Genomic DNA, 24,121 nt, shown 5'->3' with positions numbered 1-24,121 from the left:
AATTTAAGCCATTCTAGAATAATTAAATTCCAATTTAATGTGACTTGGAATCTTACATCCTGAAAGAGAATGAATGAGAATTTTTAAAGGTGGTTCCATTTTGAGTTTTTCATCGAAAATATATTAAATAAGGCTAAAGCTTTATTATCTCAAATGAATAAATGTCAGACACTACTGCCTTCATGGTTTGAGGCAGTAGTTAATAAAGAATTCAAATAAATTCCACACATAAGAAGCACACATATGTTGTTCTACATACAGAGATGTTGAATATGTAGTCTTTTGCTGCTATTTACCACTCATTGTACCAATCCAAAAAAAGACAGAAAAGAAAGAGAATTAGGTAAAATAATGATGATTATTTATAATTATTACTAGCCTTAGTAACAACCAAATGCAGAAAAGAGAAGAAAGCCTGAAAAGATGACGTTGAGTTTGGCATTAATTCATTGGGGCCTGCACAAAGTGAGGTTGAGGGAGAAGAAAGAGGAGTGAACATGGAGGCTGATGATTGGAGAGAGAGAGTATAGATAAATATATTAAAGCACCATATGGGTATCAGGATGGTACAAGATTTAGGGAAGCCTAAGAAGAGAGAAAACACTAATATCCTCTTACTCAAATGGATAACTTGCTCCCTGTGTACATAAGTATGTGCAGCACATGAAGGTTTTCTGACTTTGAAATTATTATTTTAATATCTTAAATGCCATTTGGCTAAGGTTTTATTGATTAGCTTCTACTAATTTATTGATTTTCTCTACCCATTTCCTTATTGTTTCCATTCAAAAAACAGTGTTGAAGATACTGGGATAGAACAGAAGCAGGAGTGCTAATTAGCACTGCAGCTCTTCCAGGTCCCCTCACTTGTAAAGCAACTTCTTATTGTAACATCGATGGGGTCTGGTAAAGCAGGTAATTCTCTGTAGGGATACTTTTTTCTACCCGGTATGTTATTTCAATCAGAAAAGGGGAAAATCATAGTGAGGAGACATTTTTCCTTGACTTCTCTCTATGTAGATGCATAGTACATGGGAAATGGGGAGCAGTAGAAGAAACATAAGTAAATTATGAAACGAAGCACACAAATTCTGGAGTAATTTTGGTAAATAAACACAAATAGGTAAAGTTTTCTTCTACTTCACCTTTTACTTATTTATTTTTATTTTTTTTTTACCTTTTTTTTTTTTTAAATTGACTTTGTAATAATATTACATTAAAAATATATATATATATGTGAGGTCCCATTCAACCCCACCCCCCCACCCCCCCTCTCCCCCCCCAAAAACACTCGTTCCCATCATCATGACACATCCATTGGATTTGGTAAGTACATCTTTGGGCACCTCTGCACCTCATAGACAATGGTCCACATCATGGCCCATACTCTCCTCCATTCCATCCAGTGGGCCCTGTGAGGATTTACAATGTCCGGTGATTACCTCTGAGGCACCATCCAGGGCAGCTCCATGTCCCAAAGACGCCTCCACCTCTCATCTCTTCCTGCCTTTCCCCATACCCATCGTCCACCATGTCCACTTTTCCCAATCCAATGCCACCTCTTCTATGTGGACATTGGATTGGTTGTGTCCATTGCACCTCTATGTCAAGAGGAGGCTCAGATTCCACATGGATGCTGGATGCAATCCTCCCATTTTCAGTTGTAATCACTCTAGGCTCCATGGTGTGGTGATTGTCCTTCTTCAACTCCATCTTAGCTGAGTGTGGTAAGTCCAATAAATCAGATTGTAGGTGCTGGAGTCTATTGAGGCTCAGGACCTGGCTATCACATTGTCAGTCCAGAGATTCAAATCCCCTAAATATATCTTAAACCCCAACATTAACTGCACCTCCAGCACATTAGCATGAAAGTCTTATGAAGGGAGATCCCATCTGAGTCCAGATTCATCACACATAAACACCATTTCCAAAGAGGGGCCATCTGCCCTGGTAGTTAACCCCATCGGCCATGACCATAACTCTCATGGGTCTCTTTAGCCTTCAAAGGAACCAATATCTGGGGGTTGTATCTGCTTTATCTGTCTCTCTGACTCTGCTCAGTTGTGCATGAGGGCAATCCTTCTGCCAGCCTCCAGACTCTTTTTTAGAAACTCGTAGCCATATAAACTCATTTCTCCTTTCCATTTCCCCCTTACTTTAGGTCAAACAGCATTTTAAAGTCATGTTATTTTATGTAGACAGGGATATTCTGCTGATCCGCATTGAACCTTCCGTATAAGGTCCTTTTCCAGTTGCATCATCAGTTGGTAGTTGATAGTGGTCCCTCGGTGCCAGGGAGGCTCATCCCCGGGTGTCATGTCCCACACTGGAGGGAAGGCATTGCATTTACATGCTGAGTTTGGCTTCGAGACTGGCCACATTTGAGTAACATGAAGGCTGACAGGAGGAAATTCCCAGGCACAATGTTGCTCTAGGCCTTGTTCTTATTTTAGGTTTATCAGCTCACAAGCATAGTCATTAGCATCAGGGGCTCACTGTTGAACCCTCACTCCCTCCCGGTCCCCGCCGCTGTACCTGGGAGACTGTCGCTGCTCCCCTAGGGACCACGACAGAGCACCACTGGCCAGGAACCCAGTACCCCCCCTGCTGTGGTTTTTAATTGTTGCCACTATGAGTATATCCAAACATTACCATGCACCCTGGACATATGTTCTGTACAGCTCCCTGTCAGCCATATATCACCTGTCATTGGTATCCCATACCAGTATCCCTCCATTGCCATTGTTGAAACACTCTGTGATCCAGAACTCCCCGTAATTTGAAGCCCAATATAATGTCATGGTCTCTTACTAGGGAATGGCATATAGCGATGGGTTTAAAGGATAGATAAAGAACTTGGATAAAGTTAGATAAAGAACTTAGATAAAGAATGTTGATTTGAAAAAATTCCACATCCTATCCTTTTTCTTTTTTTTTTTTTTCCCCCCCTAATTATTCAGCATTTCTTCACAGGAGTCCTAGACCACATCAATGCATATATATAATATACAGCACTCCCACACATCCACCAGAAAACCTTTTCCCTTCCACAGTGATACTCTTACGCCCTATTCATATCATATTTACTTAAGGTGATGTACAGAGTCTGAGATATTAGCTTTCTAACAAGGTAACATCTGTGCTTACATTATGGTGCGTACTTTAGGATACACAGTTCTTTACATTTTTAGTTATCCTATGTTTTACATTATGATTTACATTATCAGTCTGTCATCTCCTATATGTTATGGTGTAATATTACATGTTTTATATCCATCCTTGTGTACTCTCAAGAAACTCCTCTCTTGCCCCCCATTTACTTTGGTTCCACATATTTAACGTCCATTTTCCCTTCCACCTTGGTGCCCACAGTGACAGCCAACCTCCGTTTCCTGAGGAGCCACTTCCAGAGACAGATGGAATAGTGTTCAGGGCCTAACTTGCTCAACTGCCCCAATGCCCTGGGAGCCACCCTTTCTCTCAAGGGATACAGTTCCCTCTATTTGATGGCATTAGTCCTCCCCAGGATGTGGGTCCACCCCCACTCTCACTACTTGGGATTCCACGCCATGGTGTCACCCACTCTGGCAGAATGAGCATTTAGACATTCCCCAGGAGCCCGTCCTGCATCAGACCCTCCCCTCCGAGCATTCTAAACAGGTAACCCTCTTTATTATATTTTGATATTATTTTCTCGGCATTTTACTCTCCACCACCTCCTAACCCTCTCCTGTGTTCGTATGCTACCCCTCCCTCCCCCCTCTTTTGGGCAACATTACCCAACCGTCCCTCCCCAGCTACCCTCAAACCCGTAAAGCCCCAACCAAAGGCAACCCCTTGCCCCCATTTTATCTCTTCTTTGTGTTCATACTTACCACCATCTCGTCTTAAGTTCCACCCCTGCAGACATCGGCTCATATCCTTCCTCCACCCTCCGATTTCCTGTAAGCCTATCGTTCAGTCTCTTGCTATCTAGGGCAGCTTGTTTATTTCATATCATTGAGGTCATGTAGTATTTGTCCTTCAATGTCTGGGTTGCTTCACTCAACATAAGGTTCTCAAGATTCATCCATGTTATCACATGTGTTTGTAGTGTGTTTGTTCTTACAGCCGAGTAGTATTCCATTGTGTGTATATACCACATTTTATTGATCCACTCATCTGTTGATGGGCATTTGGGTTGATTCCAACTTTTGGCAATAGTGAACAATGCTGCTATGAACATTGGTGTACATATATCGGTTTGTGTCCTTGTTTTCAGTTCTGCTGGGTATATACCCAGCAGTGGTATTGCTGGGTCATATGGCAAATCTATGGCTAGTTTTTTGAGAAACCGCCATACTGTCCTCCAGAATGGTTGGATCCTTCTGCATTCCCACCAGCAGTGGATGAGTGTTCCCCTTCCTTCACATCCTCTCCAGCACTTGTATTCTTCTGTTTTTTTCATAGCTGCCAATCTTATGGGTGTAAGATGGTATCTCATTGTAGTTTTGATTTGCATTTCCCTGATAGCTAGAGATTTGGAACATTTTTTCATGTGCTTTCTTGCCATTTGTATTTCTTCTTCGGAGAAGTGTCTGTTTAAGTCTTTTTCCCATTTTTTAAATGGGTTGTTTATCTTTTTATTTTCAAGATATAGGAGTTCTTTATATATGCAAGTTATAAGTTTCTTATCAGATATATGATTGCCAAATATTTTCTCCCACTGTGTGGGCTCTCTTTTTACTTTCTTGACAAACTCCTTTGAGGTGCAGAAGGCTTTAATTTTGAGGAAGTCCCATTTATCTATTAGTTCTTTTGCTGCTCGTGCTTTTGGTGAGATATTCATAAATCCATTTCCTATTACAAGGTCCTGTAGATGTTTCCCTACACTGCTTTCTAAGGTTTTTATGGTCTTGGCTCTTATATTTAGGTCTTTGATCCATCTTGAGTTGATCTTTGTATAAGGTGTGAGATGGTAATCCTCTTTCATTTTTCTACATATGGCTATCCAGTTCTCCAGACACCATTTGTTGAATAGGCCACTGTCTCCCAATTGAGAGGGTTTGGTGGCTTTATCAAATATTATGTGGCTATATATGTGAGGTTCTATATCAGAGCTTTCAATTCGATTCCATTGGTCTATGTGTCTTTCCTTATGCCAATACCATGCTGTTTTCACCACCGTAGCTTTATAGTATGTTTTGAAGTCAGGTAGTGTGATTCCTCCAATTTTGTTTTTCTTTTTCAGTATGTCTTTGGCTATTCGGGGTCTCTTTCCTTTCCAAATAAATTTCATAGTTTTTCTAGTTCCTTAAAGAAGGCTGCGTTGATTTTTATTGGGATTGCATTGAATGTGTAGATCAGTTTTGGTAGGATAGACATCTTAATAATGTTCAGTCTTCCTATCCATGAACAAGGAATAGTCTTCCATTTATTTAGGTCTTCTTTGATTTCCTTGAACAATCTTGTATAATTCTCGTTGTATAAGTTCTTTACCTCTTTAGTTAAATTTATTCCTAAGAATTTGATTTTTTTATTTATTATTGTGAATGGTATTTGTTTCTTGATTTCCTCCTGATCTTGCTCATTATTGGTGTACAGAAATGCTACTGATTTTTGCGCATTGATCTTATAACCTGCGACTTTACTAAACTCATTTATGTGTTCTAGAATCTTCGTTGTAGATCTCTCAGGGTTTTCTATGTATAGGATCATGTCATCTGCAAATAATGAAATTTTGACTTCTTCCTTTCCAATTTGAATGCCTTTTATTTCTGGTTCTTGCCTCAGTGCTCGTGCAAGTACTTCTAAGACAATGTTAAATAGGAGCGGAGACAGTGGGCATCCTTGTCTTGTTCCTGAGTTTAGAGGGAAGGAGTCTAGGATTTCTCCATTGTAAACAATATTGGCTTTAGGTTTTTCATATATACTCTTTATCATGTTCAAAAAATTCCCTTGTATTCCAATCTTTTGGAGTGTTTTTATCAAGAAAGGGTGCTGTATTTTGTCAAATGCTTTTTCTGCATCAATAGATGTAATCATGTGATTTTTTTCCTTCAATCTGTTTATATGGTGTATTACGTTGATTGATTTTCTTATGTTGAACCATCCTTGCATACCTGGGATGAATCCCACTTGGTCGTGGTGTATAATACGTTTAATGTATTGTTGAATACGATTAGCAAGTATTTTGTTAATTATTTTTGCGTCTAGGTTCATCAGAGAAATTGGTCTGTAATTTTCCTTTCTTGTGATGTCTTTGTTTGGCTTTGGTACTAGGGTAATGTTGGCATCATAGAAGGAGTTGGGTAATGTTCTTTCCGTTTCGATGTTTTGGAATAGTTTCAGCAGGATTGGTGTCAGTTCTTTCCGGAATGTTTTGTAGAATTCACCTGTGAAGCCATCTGGCCCTGGGCTCTTCTTAGTTGGGAGATTTTTGATAACTGATTCTATCTCTCTGCTTGTGATTGGTTTGTTAAGATCATCAATTTCTTCTTTCGTCAATATGGGCTGCTTATGTGTTTCTAGGAATTTGTCCATTTCCTCTAGATTGTCATTTTTGTTGGAATATAGTTTTTCAAAATATCCTCTTATGATAGTCTTTATTTCTGTTGGGTCAGTGGTGATATCGCCTTTCTCATTTCTTATTTTGTGTATTTGCATCTTCTCTCTTTTTTTCTTTGTTAGTGTTGCTAAAGGTTTGTCAATTTTGTTAATCTTCTCAAAAAACCAGCTCTTGGTCTTGTTTATCTGTTCAAGTGCTTTCTTATTTTCTATTTCATTTAGTTCTGCTCTTATCTTTGTTATTTCCTTCCTTCTTCTTCCTGTTGGGTTACTTTGTTGTTGTTTTTCTAATTCCTTCAAATGTGCAGTTAGTTCTTCGATTTTTGCTCTTTCTTCTTTTTTGATATATGAATTTATGGCTATAAACTTCCCTCTCAGTACTGCTTTTGCTGCATCCCATAAATTTTGGTATGTTGTGTTATCACTATCATTTGTTTCAAGGTAGTCATTGATTTCTTTTGAGATTTCCTCTTTGACCCACTGTTTTTCTAAGAGTGTGCTGTTTAATTTCCAAATCGTGGTGTGAAATCTGGGCTTCTGTCCCTTGCAAATCTCCAGCTTGACTCCACTGTGGTCAGAGATAATGTTTTGTATGATTTCAATCTTTCTGAATTCGTTCAGCCTTTCTTTGTGGCCTAGCATATGATCTATCTTGGAGAATGATCCATGTGCGCTTGAGAAAAATGTATATCCTGCTGTGTTTGGGTGTAGCGATCTATATATGTCTATTAGATCGAGCTCCTCTAATATACTATTCAGATGTTTTGTTTCTTTGGTGATTCTCTTTTGAGATGTTCTGTCCAGAGTTGATAGTGGTGTATTAAAATCCCCCACTATAATTGTAGATGTATCTATTCTTTCACTTAGTTTTTCCAGCGTTTGCCTGACGCTGAGGCACCCTTGTTAGGGGCATAGATATTTATGATTGTTCGATCTTCTTGACAGATTTTCCCTTTCACTAAAATGTAGTATCCTTCTTTGTCTCTCACAATTGTTTCACATTTAAAGTCTATTTTGTCTGATATTAATATAGCTACTCCTGCCTTTTTTTGGTTATTGTTAGCTTGTATGATTGTTTTCCAGCCATTCACTTTCAATCTCCATGCATCTCTGGGTCTAAGATGTGTCTCTTGTAGACAGCATATGGATGGGTTATATTTCCTTATCCAATGTCCCAGTCTGAATCTTTTGATAGGTGAGTTTAATCCGTTGACATTCAGTGTTATTACTATCAAGGAATTATTTGTGTTAGCCATATTTTGATTGGATTTGTGTTTGTCATATTTTGTTTGTATATTTTTTTGGTCTTTTTTGTTGTTGTTGTTGGTCTTATACTCTCCTCCAACTTTGCCTTTCCTGTTTTTTCCTTTCTTCCTGCAGAACTCCCTTTAGAATTTCTTGAAGGGGAGGTTTCTTGTTGGTATACTCTTTCAGTTTCTGTTTGTCTGTGAATATTTTGAACTCTCCATCATGTTTGAATGCTAGTTTAGCTGGATAGAGTATTCTTGGTTGTAAGTTTTTTTCCTTTAGTACCTTGACTATATCATACCACTGTCTTCTTGCCTCCATGGTTTCAGAAGAGAAATCAGCACTTAATCTAATTGAGCTTCCCTTGTATGTGATTTTTTTTAAAGATTTATTTTTATTTCATTTATTTCTCTCCCCTTCTCCCTCCTCCCACCTGCCCCAGTTGTCTGTTCTCCGTGTCCATTTGCTGTGTGCTATTCTTTTTGTCCACTTTTGTTGTTGTCAGCAGCATGGGAATCTGTGTTTCTTTTTGTTGCATCACCTTGTTGTGTCAGTTCTCTGTGTGTGCAACTGCCGCTCCTGGGCAGGCTGCACTTAGTTTTGCACCGGGCAGCTCTCCTTACAGGGTGCACTCCTTGCGCGTGGGGCTCCCCTACACAGGGGACACCCCTGCGTGGCAGGGCACTCCTTGTGCGCATCAGCACTGCGTGTGGGCCAGCTCCACACAGGTCAAGGAGGCCCGGGTTTTGAACTGCGGACCTCCCATGTGGTAGACGGATGCCCTATCCACTGGGCCAAGTCTGCTTCCCTCTACTTCACCTTTTAAATACTAAGTTAAATCTCCTACTCTTCACATACACACACACACACACACACACACACACCCCTAGCATACTCCTACCAAATTTGCATCTTAGATTGCAATAGCTGTTTTTGATGATCTTCTGAGTCACATCGACTTAGGTTTGTTTAGCAAAAGATACATTTTTCTTACTATTAGGATTGTCAGTTATGGGACATAAATTTAGATGGGTGAGCAAAATTATTTTTTGATAGGCAAATCATCAACAGAATTTGCTAGTTAAATATCATTCAACATTTTAACCAATTTTGGTGACATGTTGAGTAGTAAGACCAGTATGATATATTTTTTTAGATAATAGAACGCAATTTACACATTGTTCTTTTTTTCTTATTGAATGCAATTAGTGAATAAACAAACCACACTGTGACTGTGTCTACATATCGTATAAACATCTAGATGAAAAGTGACAAATTCAGGCTATCATCCAGCTATTTGAAAACATTTATCTTGATGACATTAAACATCTGGATGTTTCCAAATACCAAGATGTTTGATGTCCTGCAGATAAAATAACTTGATGACTGGCTGAATATTTTTTACTTATCTGTTGCATTAAAAATGTACAAATGCATGCATGTATCTTCCTATTTCAGGCACAAAATACAATTTTAGCAAGGACATAGTAGAAAGTCATAGATGGGAACTGTTTAACTTGCATTTTTGTTATTGTTGTCTTTAATGAATCTTTGACATAGAGGAACACTTTTTTTTCCCAGTCAGTATTCATTTCACCATTGTGGAATAGAAAATAAAGTATTTGCAAAATGAAGGTACCAAAGCACCTAACTTTCATCTATAATCATCAGCAAAAACACCGTGTATGGGAAAAGTATTATACAAAGTGGTCTTAATCGATTGAAAAATTATTCAGTTGAAATGTTATCTAAGCCTTTCCTTTTCTCATTAGCTTTTTCTTTTCAAAAAAAAAAAGCAGTTTGCTCTTCCCTCAAATGTCCATTTATGCCATCCAAATGATGATGAAATGACAGGGCTTCAAACTTCCTCATTTGATAATTGTGATGTTTCTAGTGATAGTCTGGTATGGGGAAAAGAGTAAATAGGAATTACATTTTTGCCTATTCATTAGATCCTTATTAGTCTGAATTATTGAAGATTGACGGCTACAACTTCTCCACATTTTCTCGTTCTATTCTAATTGGAGAAAAAGCCGTTCTTATCTTGAAAATGAGGCCAACATTATAATAAAATAGAGTATGTATTTCAGTTATCAGCTTGAAAGAAAGATTAATGTTCTTTCCAGTTCTCACCACTTTAAAAATAATTCTCTATAAGCATTAAATACCATTTCTAAGGCTTTTAAATTGTGATTGCTTGCATTCCATACTAGAAGAGAGAAATGAATGCTAAAGTGAAAAACAATGCCCTGAAAGTTGGAAATGACTATGGCACTACAATAACCAGACAACTGCATAACACCCTGCAGCCTCAGTACTCTACCTTTAGGGTCACTCAGCACCGAGCCAAAGGCACTGATGACCACATCAGCTTTCAGTTGGACTTTCTGATCTTCATCTTCATTCCATTTTCCAGTTTGATCTTGTTCTGTCCGAACAAATTGCATGGCAACAATTCTCCGACCTTTTACTATAACTTTCCGTGGGGACAGGAAAGGCAAGAATTCACATTTTTCTTCCTTAGCAAGCTCCATCTAAAATGAAACAGAACAGAGAAAATCTTGAAAATGTTTCTTCTCTCTACATTATTTGATTTTTAATTCAGTTTTATATGCTAAAACTTGGGATGTTTAAATCAACATGAAGCTTTTCACTCACTGAAGCTGAGGTTAAGTTATGAGCTCTTTACATTTTGCAAATCGTTGATTCAGTTGGGTATTAAGGGTTGGAGTTATGAAGTGGAAGTTTAAAGATTATGGCATCACAAGATACTTTTCAAGTTTTGAGCAGTTAATGCCTTACAGTCGGTAAAGTGTGAGGTTTCTAACTGCAGTAGCCTCGTCTCCTTATGCGTTCGTCACTGCAGAACTTTTCTCTTTTTGATCATTCCACATAAGAATATAAATACTTCTGTTTATTACCAGACTGCATATATCTAAGCTGGAAAAATGTCAATAAAGTGGGCTAGCCAATCTGTGCAAGTACATGATTAGAATGATGGGTAGGAGAAAGGAAAACCAAAGAAACTCTGTGGAACTAAGAAATTTACAAAAATTTTTTATTCTTCCTAAAAGCACAGAAACAAATATTGTAAATGAAAATTTTAAGAAAGCGATACAAGCTTACTCCTCCTGACCTAATTCCCAGTCCTTCCATATCTCTCACATAATTCATTCTGCCATAAAATTGGGAAACTCTGGTTTTATTTGTTTTAATACACATAATGGGATGCCTATCAAGACAGAATGCTAATGCTTATTTGCTTACTTTTCTACTCATTGTTTTTTGGGAAAACAGGCCCTTTGTCACTGTAATCCAAATGCAAATACCTCAGACTAGGATAGTAATTATTCTTTAAAAAAATGCAAAAATGTCCCACTGAAGGGGTGGATGGAGGAGCAAGTCTCATTCTTTCCATCCCTGTAGGTACCACTGACAGTGGGGTTGAAGAAGGTACGTGCATGTTGCTATTAGAAGTGTGCAGTTTCAAACCAGGAGCTATTTGGGCTACATCAAGATGGAAAAAAATGAGTCAAAAAGTAACTTCCTCTATGTTGTAATCAAGGCATGGACACATATCTCAGCACTCTATTCTATTTGTAGACCTCCAAAGAGCTACAGTGCACAACCAGATATAAAGTCCATCTATGGTACTAAAATTACATGGAGGGGAGGAGGAAGGCAATTAGGAAAGAATCATCTGAAAAGACTTCCAAGGGGGACAATAATGATTTTTTTTTTAAATCACAGAAACACTGATTTATAGTAACACAAACCTTCTAGGTCTATATCATATTCAGGATACCTTTAAAATACTGCCCTTACAGAATTAAAAACCAAACATATAAACAATTAATACATAGTATTTTACTTTCATTATAAATTTAAGAGATTAGAAATAAATAAAACAATGAATATGTGAGATATTATAGTTGGAAATTATACAAAACAGTGGATCTGGGACTGGTCACTGGTTCCACAAGGGGGTTACAGATGAATTGAATAGAATCAGGTTTGAAACTTGCCTCTGCTAGTTATTTGGCTTAGTCACTAAATGTGTTTGACCCTTAGGTTTCTCTTATATAAAATGGAGATAAAATGACTAAACAATTGGTTTGTGATATTATTTAAGGTAACAAAGAAATGTGAAGGCCCAAAAGTAGAGCCTAAAATATAGAAAGTGAAAATAAATGCTATTTATTTTTAGTTGTTATTCACTGAATTCACTTTATCCCCCCAATCATCCTCAACTATTCAATTGTACTTGGCAATGGGATTATGCTATCAATAGAAAGGTGGTCCAATAACAAAGGTTAAAGAAAGGAAAAGTTAAAGACAACTCTTACACTCTTCTTTAATTTTCTACGAAGTAAAAAACATGATTTCTGGAAGACAAACTATTCCTTGAATAACTCAAATTACAAAATAAATACGGTTCCAGGATATAAGATATGTTTTCTGTATCACTTTTGTCACATTTGCGTAACGTCGCACCATATAACTCATCAGTATAAACCAGTTTGTGTTTCAAAAATGTCAAGGGATGCTAAAATTTAATGATAATGCCACACTTGATTGAATAACAATGTCAAAAGTTTATGGTTAGAATAAATCAGTATACAATGTATATTTATAATAGTACTATTTTCTGTGAAGGGTAGAAATAAAGTACTGAACCATGTCATACATACAGACAGTATATCTCACAGAAGGATTTAGGATCTGTTCTGTCCCATTTTGGTTTTCTCATCAATTAATGCTTAAGATAGTTTACGATAGTACCTATTATTAGATGTAGATCATCTTTCATCCTTTTTGAAAAAAATTGGCATTAAATTAAGAAATAAAAACTGAACACTGCTAAAAAAAAATGAGAAAATTTTGAGAATTTAAAATAAAGATTATCCATGAGCTCATGCTTGAACATATTTTAATAGTTTTCTTACCATGAGTTTGATTTTGGAGGACCTATAGGCTAGGTACAGTTATAAACATAAAGAAACTATATCCTTAGCTCACAAGGTAATTTTCTATAAGCATCAGGGTTGAAACTTGTATTCAAATATTTAAATATTTACACTACCTCTGTGCACAGATGTCAGGAAGTATGAACTTTGGTCCTCACAAAGATTATTCAGAATGTCCACGGATCAAATTATTAGAAGCTATGGTTTAAATCATATCACTTTTTGCTACTTTTCTACTAAGTAGCTAGACTTTCCATTTTACAGGAGAGGTGGAAATGTTTAGAGGAAGATGTCATTCAAATCTATATATTTATATGAAAAGTACTAGTATTAATGTGAGAGAGAGGTAGTGAGAAAATAATAAAAAATTTCTTGATAAGGAGGGAGACAGGAAAATATAATAAGAACAAAAGGTATGTGAAATCAAATGTCAAGTTTACTGTCCTTTGAATTATTTGTGGGCCAAAGAGGAATTTACCTTCAGTAATTAGGAAATCTGTCTAAAAAGACAATAATAATAATAAGATAATAATAATAATTGTTTATAAACCAAGTATTCTTTTAGGTGCAGAACACATAATTCCTTCTAATCCTCAAACAGAAGGTATGTTATGACACCTATATATTAGCAATTAAAAAAAATTATTTAGCTCCAAATCAACTCTCATTTTTTATCCCTGTTATGAGTCTAAAGGCCATCAACACACTGGGCATCATGATTTACAGATTTAGCACCCAAAGCCAGGCACTCTACTGCTTGTTGGTTTCACATCCAACCCCTTGGAGGAAATAGTATTATTTCCTACCTACAGCAGAAAACACTAAGGTTCAGAAGACCGAAGCCATATATTAAGGGATGACAAAACTTAGTTAAAAATCCTGTTCCAGCTGAAATGGAATCCTATGTGGTCTTCCTGAGGTCCAAGGAGAGCAATTGTGGTATATTTGAATGAATGGATATGTATGGTTCTAGTTTCTGAACCACAAACAAGACAAATCCAAGGAGGAAAGGATATAGCCAAAAGCAAATTGAAGATTCAGCGGGTGACTGGATAAAGATTGTACTCAGTAAGCAAAGGAGATACATTCTTCTCGAATACATTTAGAGGTACTATGGAATAATGAAATACAGTACGATGGTTGGAGGGCTTATGGACCCCAGAAAAGTATGCTCTTAGAGTTAATCCATTCCTGTGGATGGAAACCTATTGTATGTAGAAGCTTTTGATTAGGTTACTTCAGTTAAGGCATGGCCCAGGGTGGGTCTTAATTCTTTTACTGAAGTTCTTTATAAGAAAGTGTAATTCAGAGAGGAGAAAGAGAAAAAGCCACAGAACCCAGAAGCTAAAATCAATGAAACCTGGAAGAGAAGGGAGAGGCCAGCAGATACCACTATGTGCCTTGCTACATGACAGAGGAGTCCAGGATCACCAACAGCTGGTCTTCAGGGAGAGAGCATTGCCCAATGATGCCTTGATCTGGACATTTTTCTCAGCCTTGGAACTGTAAGCTTGTAAGCTAATAAATCCCCATTGTAAAAGCTAACCTTATTACTGGTATATTACTTTTAGCAGACTAGTAAACTAAAACATACAGGAACAAACTGATAAACTTAAGAACCCAATATAGTAAACACATTAATGAAGATTCCCTGAATCCAGAGAAAGGATTAGAAGAAAGGAAGTGCTCATTCACAAAGGGGATAGAAGAGACATAGAACACATTATCTCAAGACATAAGAGTGGAAAATTAAAATAGAATTCAAAATTGAAATAAACTTATCTGTTAGAGAGTAAACTCTTTCACAAAACTTATTAAGTACAGAAAGTTTAGTAGTGATATTCAAACATTTAACACCTGATGAGTAGAAGCCAATGAACATCTAGAAACATGTTTGGCAAATCCAACTATACAACAGAGCCAATATGTCACATGGAGGAGGATGGAGTGAATTTCAGCCCTGTCTGTGCCTATCAAAATGAAAAGCATGTAGTAGGTCTTTAATAAAAGTTTTGTTTAACAGAATGAGTGAAAAATTCATATGAAAACCTGAATGACTTTCAAGTCAATGAGAGGAGAAGCAACTGGTAAACTACTGAGCGCATGGCTACCACACACCGATTGTAAGGCTAACTGATGTGGAACATTCGGAAACCAGACCAGCCATGTGATGGGGTTGAAAGCGATGGCATTCCTCCTAGCTGTCAGCTATGCTGCCATCAGAAAATATGGGCTGTATAGATCAGTGGTCTCGCTTCATGCAGTGGTTCTTAATATTCGACTGTTCAAATTAACCAACCTTCGGTGCTAAGTAATTCACAGAGATTAGTCTTAGTGCCTTCTAACTCCTAATGTTCATTAATAATTAATGATAAAAACTCTGTGAGTGGGAAGTAGCTCAACTTCTGGGTATCTGCCTACCACATGGGAGGTCCTGGGTTTGGTCACCAGAGCCTCTTGGAGAAGGTGAACAAACAATGAGAAGACACAAGAGAACCATGGGGCGGAGGGAGATAATATAATAAATTTAAATTTAAAAACCTTTGTGATTTGGGTATAAGAATGTTTCTGTTCATGGCATAAATATTTATTTATTTGTTCTCATTATGGACAACTGGTACATCAGGCAAACATGCAAACCTCTCTTGCCCCTATGTCTCCCAATAATTATTCAAGGGAATAAAGGAGTAAGCAGCCATAGTTCCCTTTTTTGAGGTTCAATAAATCAGATTGTCACTTTCTCTTCACACAGTATGAGGAAAATGAAAAAAACTTTCTTTTTAGCTTTGATTTCCACCTCCATATTCAAGAAAGATATATAGTTGATGCTGAGTGAAATAAAAATAGCATGCTATAACATGCAATAATGATCATCATTTTAATGATTAACTTTATGTAATGTGATGATTTGGTCTGATTAATATTACAGGCATCATACTGTGGAAATTATGAAACAACTTAATTTACTATAATTAAAAGCATGATGCCAAATCATTTTTAGATTGCATATAGGCAAAATGAGCATAGGTTATAAACTATAATGAGCAGAACTCAAAGCAGCATATATTAAGTTCTAGAATATCTACTAATATGCCAGTGCTTGATAAGTAATATGAGGAAACAATATTCCTTTTAAAGACTATCCCACAATAGCTAGACTTTTAATATGTTGTCAAATCTATATGAATACTAAGACATTAGAAGTGTAATTTGGGATCAATTTTTCGGTAGTCTGCTTTGGCCAGTGAGAATACTGGTCACTTTCCCCTCTCATTTCACCACAGTTAAATAGAGCAAACATTCATAACTACACAGTCAAAACACCATTCCTTCATAAATTTACCAAGCATTTACTAAGCCCCTACTATGTACCAAAAATTGAACTATGTGCTATAGTTACTAATATAATCTCTGTCTTCAAAAATCTCACAGAGGCAGACAAATAAACAATTATGGTCAATGTGATAATGTATAAACACAGTGAATTATAATGGCAGAGCAAAGAGACAATTTATATAGTAGTAGTGGAGGTCAAGAAAGATCAGTCTGGAAAAGATAATTGTGAAGGATATTCAGGAATAAATTCCTGAAAAGAAAATGTTTAGCTGCTGGTATCTATCACTCCTTTTGGGTAGGAAAGGTATGGTATATAAGGGGAGTATTTCCGAGGAAAGAAAGAAGAAAGGTTAGCTAGGTCAAATGTCCTAGCAACCACAGGCTTTTGAAGGTGAGAGCCCTCATCTATGCAATGCCTTTAGCAGAATGTACTTGTTATGTCTAGAAATTGCTGTGGTTTAAAAAATAAAATCCTAGAAACTATGGATTTATTTGGTATGGTGGATTGGAGCTGCTATGCAATCCATTCCTATAAGGTGTGGCACAAATGGATCACATTGGGCTTTAATCCAGATTACTGGAGTACTTTATAAGCAGAGGAGAGTCATTAAAAAAAACTGAAGGGAACAACCAGAAGCTGAAAATCAGTGGAACCTGAAAGAGAAGGGACAGGTCAGGAGAGGCCACCCTGTGCACTGCCATATCAGAAAAGCCAAAGACCAAGGATCGCCGGCAGCCAGCCCTAGAACTCCACAAACTTCAGGCAGAAAGCATTGCTTTGATGACTCCTTGATTTTAGACTTCTCTTAGTCTCAAAATCATGAGCCAATGAATTCCCCTCGTTTAAGCCAACCCTTTGCATGGTCATTGCTGTAGCAACGAGGAAAATAAAACATTGGGCAAGACTCCCTGAAAAGACTCACGTAAGCTAGTTAGCTGAGTATAAACTGGAGAGGTTTTTTAACTGAAAAACCTTCCTCTGGTATAAGTGTTGGAGTTACTCACATCACTTTGAGATCTCATATGCTAATCTGGGTTAGAGCACATCCCTTTGCAGCAAAAAGGAGCCTGAATGATATAATTTCTTCCATTGCTAGAGTCACAGTAATTCTATAGTAGAATACCAGTAAGTCCACTCTAATCCATTTTTTATTCCTCCATCCTGAGGACTCCGGGGTGGCGATGCCCACTCCACTTCTCAATTGAGAGGGGGCTTCAATCCCACAGGCTGGTGGATAGGATTCTCGTGCCTGCAGCTGTAGACCCTTTGGGTTCCTTGGTGAGGTGGTTGTCCATCCTCACCTCCCTGTCAGCTGACCTGGGTAAGTCCAATGAACTGAAGAGTAGATGTTGCAACACCGCTGAGGCTCACGGCCCAGCTGGCACATGGACAGCCCAGAAATTCAAGTCTCCTGGGCATGCACCAACCCCAGCGTCACCCAGAGGTTCAAGAAAAGGGACAGAAGAAGCATGTGTAGAGAAGTCACATTGTGACTCTAGCAATGGAATAAATATATCATTAATGTGGAGACATGGCCACGGGAGTTGCTGAGGGAGGGGAAAGGGAAAAGGAGATGTGATACGGGGGCATTTTCAGGATTTGGAGTTGTCCTGAATGATATTGCAGGGACAGATGCAGGACATTATATATCCTGCCATAATCCACTGAATGGACTGGGGAAGAGGGTAAACTATGATGTAAACTATAATCCATGCTGTGCAGCAGTGCTCCAAAATGTATTAATCAAATGCAATTAATGTACCACACTAATTAAAGAAGTTGTTGACGTGGGAAAAGTGGGTATAGGGTGTGGGGCATATGGGAACCTCCTCTATTTTTTAATGGAACATTTTGTGTGATCTATGTATCTTTTAAAAATAAATTTTAAACATGTATTTTTTTAAAAAAGGAGGCTGAAGAATTGGGCTGGTGGTCATGCGCCTTTGTTTATGGAACACGTTGCATTTACTTGTATTTTATAACTATTAATAAAGCTTGATACAGAATGAGCTGTCTTATTCTTGTGAGTTTGATTTCATAAGCCAATCTTCTGATTATCTTGGTTACCAAGGAGATGAAAGCGGGATAAAGGAGCTCCAGGAAGAGGCAACAATTTATGCCCATCCACACTGGATCTCAGATCTCTTAGTTTACTAAACAATCTTGAAAATATTTTGTAATTGTTAGTTTACACAGAGAGTGGTAGAGTACAGAACAATTCTGATATGCTTACTATTTTCTGGTATATATAAGCTAATTCTGCAATTATTCTTTTACTTTGGCAAAAAAGTTTGTGGAAAGCACAAGCCAAGGTTTCCTTTTTTGTACAGGCTATGGTATTACAGAATTAATTGATAGTGTCTTTTCACTTTCATCTTTTCAAAATTGAAGAACCTTGAACATAAACATCTCTCCATATGGGAGTTGCACTTCACATTGGATAAATACAGTTGCTCTTTACCTGAATCTTTACTAATTTTGTTGTGTAAATATTGAGCTGCAGCAACCAGAGATGCATAGGATAATTTAGAGGTCTAGTGTCTTTATATAGCTATTATAAAATGCATCTTTGAACAAGAAAAGAGCATTTTTAACTATTACTTTTTTTTGGCCCACAGCATTTTCTTAAATCCTACTAGCTCTTGTTGCTCCTCTGCCACAGTTAGGGCAGCTGGCTGCTGTTGAAACAACTCACCAAAAGCTCTTCTTAACTTGGTACCTTTGCAGTAATGTTTTCAGTCTTGAAATACTCATTTACACACATTCTGTACAAATTAGGATCCTCTGTGTTCTTTTGCAGCCTGCTCATTCTCTCTGATAACTGCCATTAATTTTGACTTTTTATATAAAACTTAGTCATATTTCATTTTTTAAAAATTCTTAGCTCTAAGAAGCTGAAAACCAGGATTATTAAATTTTTAAAAGCTACTTTCAATGTTAGCTTGATATTATAAGGTGATAAAATGACAATGTTTAAAATTTAAATTAAAAATAAAATAATTACTTTAAAACTATCAGAAGTAATTCTGAGACAGATTTATGGGCATTCATGTATTAATTAAGTATTTTGAATATTTAATATTCATTTAAAGTCTTCCTACAAGGTTTCCCATGCTCTAAAATGGTTTATTCAGCACGTGTTACTGAGCTGCTGCCACGGTCAAGAACTGCTGTATGCTTTGAGTCTGATCCCAAGTTGCTTTAACTTCTGAGAAGAAAATAAAGTAATAACTTTAATTATGAATGCTAGACTAGCAGGAAGCCTAAAGTGCTATAAGAGCACACAGGAGGGAGCGTTAATTTGGGAGAGAACCAGGAAAGCCTTCAAAGAGAAAAATAACAGTGGGAGCAGATCTTGAAGGGTGAGTTCACCTTTTTTAAAGGAAAAGGGAAACCATGAAAAAGAGTGTGAACTCTTCTTTTACACAGCAATTCATGGGTGTTTTTCATTTTTCATGCATATTTTTGTGCTTTGAATTGTATGTCATGACCAACATGTGTATTTTCCAAGTTACACAAATAGATTTCTTTTTAAATTTCTTGCTTTATAGGATAAGAAAACAAGACATTGGAAAGCCGAGATGAATGTTATTAATGGGAGAGGGGCTTCTCGCTTTCATATAAAAGTAAACAGAGACTAATAACAAGTTGCAGTTATTTAATAAGACTTGCAGTGACATACTAGTTTAAAATGTTCACTGTTAACAATTCTCTGTGTATGTAGGTATATATATTTCCACACACATATATATACATACAGAGATAAACATATATATGATATATATGAAAGATTCATAGAGTTTTTAAAAGATATTTAGTATTTAGCTCTATAGATGTTCCTAGTTAATGCAACAAAGCCCTTTGGAATTTCGAAAATTGTTAAGCTTTCAAAATCTTAAATGGGTGCAAGCTTTTGCTGGCTTCTAGTGCATTTACAGTGTTTTTTTTTTCCACTCACCACCTGAATTATCAAATATAGTGTTGAAATCTGACAACTTCACCTGTCAGCTTCTTTGATATCCATGTCTTGACTACAGCAAGCTTTACCTCGTCAACTGACTGGGGATACATTAATTACAATTTGTTTCCAGTGTGATATTTATAGATATTGCCAAAATTTTCAGTACAAAGTTGCTGTCATTCCACAGGCCTTCGCATCCAGATTCCATATCATTCATATATTGTTCTCTGAATGATTACAATATAGAATTGGAGAATGGAAGAAATCTTAAAAAACATATAGAGTTACAATGCTAAATTTACAGATGGGTATACTGAGGCCAGAATATATAACCTAGAGCCAAGAGTTTCAACTATTAGTTCCTTCCTTTTTAACTATTGAATTCTATTTCTCATACTATATTCAATTTTTGTAACTTTCAAAATGTAAACACATACAGATCCCTGCAATGTCATTTCCATGTCATTCATCATATACTAAAGGTGTACTTAATATCTTAACACAAGGGAAGTCCCTAAACAACATTAATTAACATTATGTGCCTGGGAGCAGTTGTGCATTGTCTGTGTTTGTTTATTTTTTGGTACTTTCATATCACCAATCAGGCTAACAGGTTTCTGATTACTTTCTATAAAGAACACCAACTTAAATGATGTGCAGGTGCCAAATGTTGAAGAGCTACTATAAGTATCACCCTTTACTAAGCAAAATTAAATTTTTCAGCTAAATTTTTCAACTTATAGAGATTATTTTCTAGAAATAGTCCCAGGTTCCTATTTCTAGTAATTAAATAAAAACTATAAAGCTTCAGTTACTTGCAGAAAAATGCATGTTTAGCCAGCAAGATACAGATGAGACAAGTGTCTGTGGAGGTAGCTCCAGCATGATCATTTGATATTAAAAATGTCTAAGAGAGATTATAGATAATGCCACATGAATGACATATTATGGGGAATTTCTATGGTACCAGAAGGATTCAATTAGAAGACACATTATTTCACATGAAGATGTATTATTTCAGAGTTGCAGTAACATATGAAGAAATCTCTGACTAACAGACAGGCAATCTGGTACTCAATAAAAATAATCAAGTAACACCAATTATCAAAACAGTTGACCCCATGAATAACTGAAACATGTGGCAACAGGCATATCAAAGTTAAATCAGTTAACATTTTGCCCTAGGAAATAGCACAGAGACTCCAAAATAAAACAGAATCAAGGATCTATTATGTTTTGTGCTATTGGGAAACTGACGATGCAAACAATAGATTACTGAAATATTCTTTGCGTGTTATTAAAATAACTTTGTATCATACCTTCCTGCATAATAGTTAATAAAAACTACAAAATCCTTCCTCGACCTTATCCTTTAAATTTATCAACTCAGGCAGGTCTGTTGAGTCCTGACCTTCATGCCTCCTTTTAGGGATTCCCAACTGCCTAAAGCATTCTTGCAGTTCTATCTGATCTGTCAACAGCTTTTAATACCAGCATTTTGGGGGATTCTGTTATCCTGTGAAATTTAATCTCACCTATTTAAGCTTGCAGAAAGTACTGGAGGGAATTATTAATAGATCTTCCCTCATCTTCTTAGAGGATAGTGCTGAATGATTGGCTGGTTTCCCTAAGGACTCCCGGCTGAGAAGCACTAGTTTGTCAGTAGCATTCTACTTAGCATGTGTGTGAGGCCACAAGGGAAAACGAAAGACATTTGGAATCAGAATTACATCAATATGCTGATGATGTCTCCATATCCTCATTTCATCAAACCTATATTCTTTAGCATTAATGCTTTTTTAACTAAGATGGAAAATGCCCCCAGTAGCATACTGCTTATGGTTCTAACTAAACATATGGAAGCTACACTGCTGATACTTTATTAAGGAACAGCAGCTTCAGCATCACCTAGAACGTCTCAAAAACGCAAATACTCAGGCCTGTCCCAGACCTACTGAATCAACAATCTGAGGCTGGGGCCCATTGATCGGTCCTCCAGGTGATTCTGATGTACACAATACAACTGCGTTAGAGAAATGGGATGTGGTTTTCCCTGAAGAATCTATTGGGTGGTGACTCTTTGGTGTGTAGAGGGAAATATTTCTGATCCATTTATATTGTTCTTACTTATTAACTATATAATATCCCATGGGTTCAAGAAATGCCATATTAAATAAAGCTTTTATAATAATTCATGTTTGTCACTAATGGATGAGGGAACAGTACGTTGTTCTGCATTTTCTTCCCTCCCAAATCATGACCATCTGAGACTTAGACTGGAGCATTAGCTATAGATACATGCTGCCATGAGCACTGAAACTACCCAGTGCCCAGTGATCCAACCCTGAAATCTTTTTGCCCTCTAATAATGTATTACTTATTATCTGTTCTCTCATGTTGAAGCGTATAATCTAAAATTACTAATTGGTATTGAAGGCATTACCTGTTTTAATACTAGAGGCCCTGTTGTTCATCCACAATTATTTGTTGAACACTTTCCATGTGGCATCTATTGCGCTGGGCAGGGGGAAGACAAAAGTGCCAAGAGATGTGACTTGGCCCCTGCTCTCAGGAAGCTCACAGTCAAGTAGTTTCAACAACAATCATAAAAGTATTTGGTTTCTTAAGAGCTAATAATGAAAAAAAAAAAAATGCAAACGTTTGTTCTTCTGGTTTTATTTAAATTCCAGATCTACATGAGTTCTACTGGACTGACTTTACTACAAGATGTGGCCTGTTGTTCCATGGACTCATTGCTTCTTCTCAACACTTTGGTAACCAGAGTTCAGCCCTGAGCTCTGGCATTCTGACTGAGCTGCATCTTGACTCTGATCCTTGTCTTTCTGTAGTCCAGTCACACTGGCCAATTAGCCCCTGACTAGCCTCTCTGCTCTGACCTTATCCACCTATACAATTCTCAACACAGTACCCCTTTTAAAATTTAAGCCAGATCTTGTTGTTTTTCTGCTCAAAACCCTCCAATGGTTTCCTCTTTCTCTCAGAGTAAACACTAAAGGCTTAATAAACATCTACGTGACCTCACCTGATTTGCCACACACTGCCCTCTCCTACTTTTTTCTAGCCACACTGGCTTTTGAGCTCTTCCTAGAAGAGTGCTATCCTTCCTCAGTCAAGGGTGAATGCATTTGCCTTCATCTGGGGTGTTTTTCTCTCAAATGCCTATATTTGCTCAATTTTTTTTAGCTCTATGCTCCATAGTCTTATCATTAGAGAGGCCTTCCCTGCCCCCACTTCCATCATACCACCACCTCCCACACACACTTATTACACTCCTTTATTAATTAATTTTTCCCCATAGCACTAATCACTTTTCATGCACTATTACTATGTGACTACTTATTTGTCTATTTAGTGTCTTCCCTCACTAGTACAAGCTCCATAAAAGCAGAAATTTTAATTTGATTTGTTCACTGTTGGATCTAAATTACCTAGAACAATGCCTGGTACATAATAGTTGTTCAGTAAATCCTGACTGATTAAATGAAAAATAAATAAATAAATGAATGAATAAATGAATGCCTACCCCTATGCTTTCAAGTAATTATCTGGTCTCACTATCTTTGTGAGTTCTCTCTAAGACAAAAGAACAGATGGCATACATTTCTAGTCAACCTTTCTAATGGAAGGTGACTGACAGTTTGAAGTTTTTTTTGTGCGTGAATCCCCAAAAGGATCATGTTCTTAGAACAAATCCATTCCTGTGGGTGTGGGGTCCTCTGATTGGACTGTGCTGCTGAGGTGTAACCCTGGTTGGGTCTTCACTCTCTTGCTAGGGTCTTAAACTGAGAAGTGAAAAAAGGACACAGAGAAAGGGAGCTCTGCCATTTTGACTCTGCTATTTGAGAGAGAGGACTCCAGGTTTGCCTATGGCTGCAGAAAGACAGAGAAGCTCTGAGAGGCTTAAGAAGATGAGGCCCAGGGAAGAGATGCCTGACCGCCCTCTGCTGAGTTTGAGGAGAAAGTAGCGAGAGACTGGCAGCCCCGCCATCTTGCCTCGCCATGAGTTAGGACTCCAGGATCTGCAAGCAGTAGCCCTCTGGT

At 37.2% G+C, this 24,121-nt stretch overlaps 1 protein-coding gene across 3 annotated transcripts in view; it reads right to left on the bottom strand.

Annotated features, from left to right (window-relative positions):
* Positions 1–24,121, bottom strand: part of DPYD (dihydropyrimidine dehydrogenase) — a 982,193-nt gene that overhangs the window by 542,096 nt on the left and 415,976 nt on the right. For all 3 annotated transcript variants that reach the window (XM_058303142.1, XM_058303141.2, XM_058303140.2), the window contains exon 11: positions 10,118–10,328. In XM_058303142.1, the coding sequence (XP_058159125.1) occupies positions 10,118–10,328 (211 nt within the window). The remainder of the gene's footprint in view (positions 1–10,117; positions 10,329–24,121) is intronic.

Source organism: Dasypus novemcinctus, chromosome 9 (genome assembly GCF_030445035.2).
Source record: "Dasypus novemcinctus isolate mDasNov1 chromosome 9, mDasNov1.1.hap2, whole genome shotgun sequence".
NCBI lineage: Eukaryota > Metazoa > Chordata > Mammalia > Cingulata > Dasypodidae > Dasypus > Dasypus novemcinctus.
This window is presented reverse-complemented; position numbering and strand designations above follow the sequence as displayed.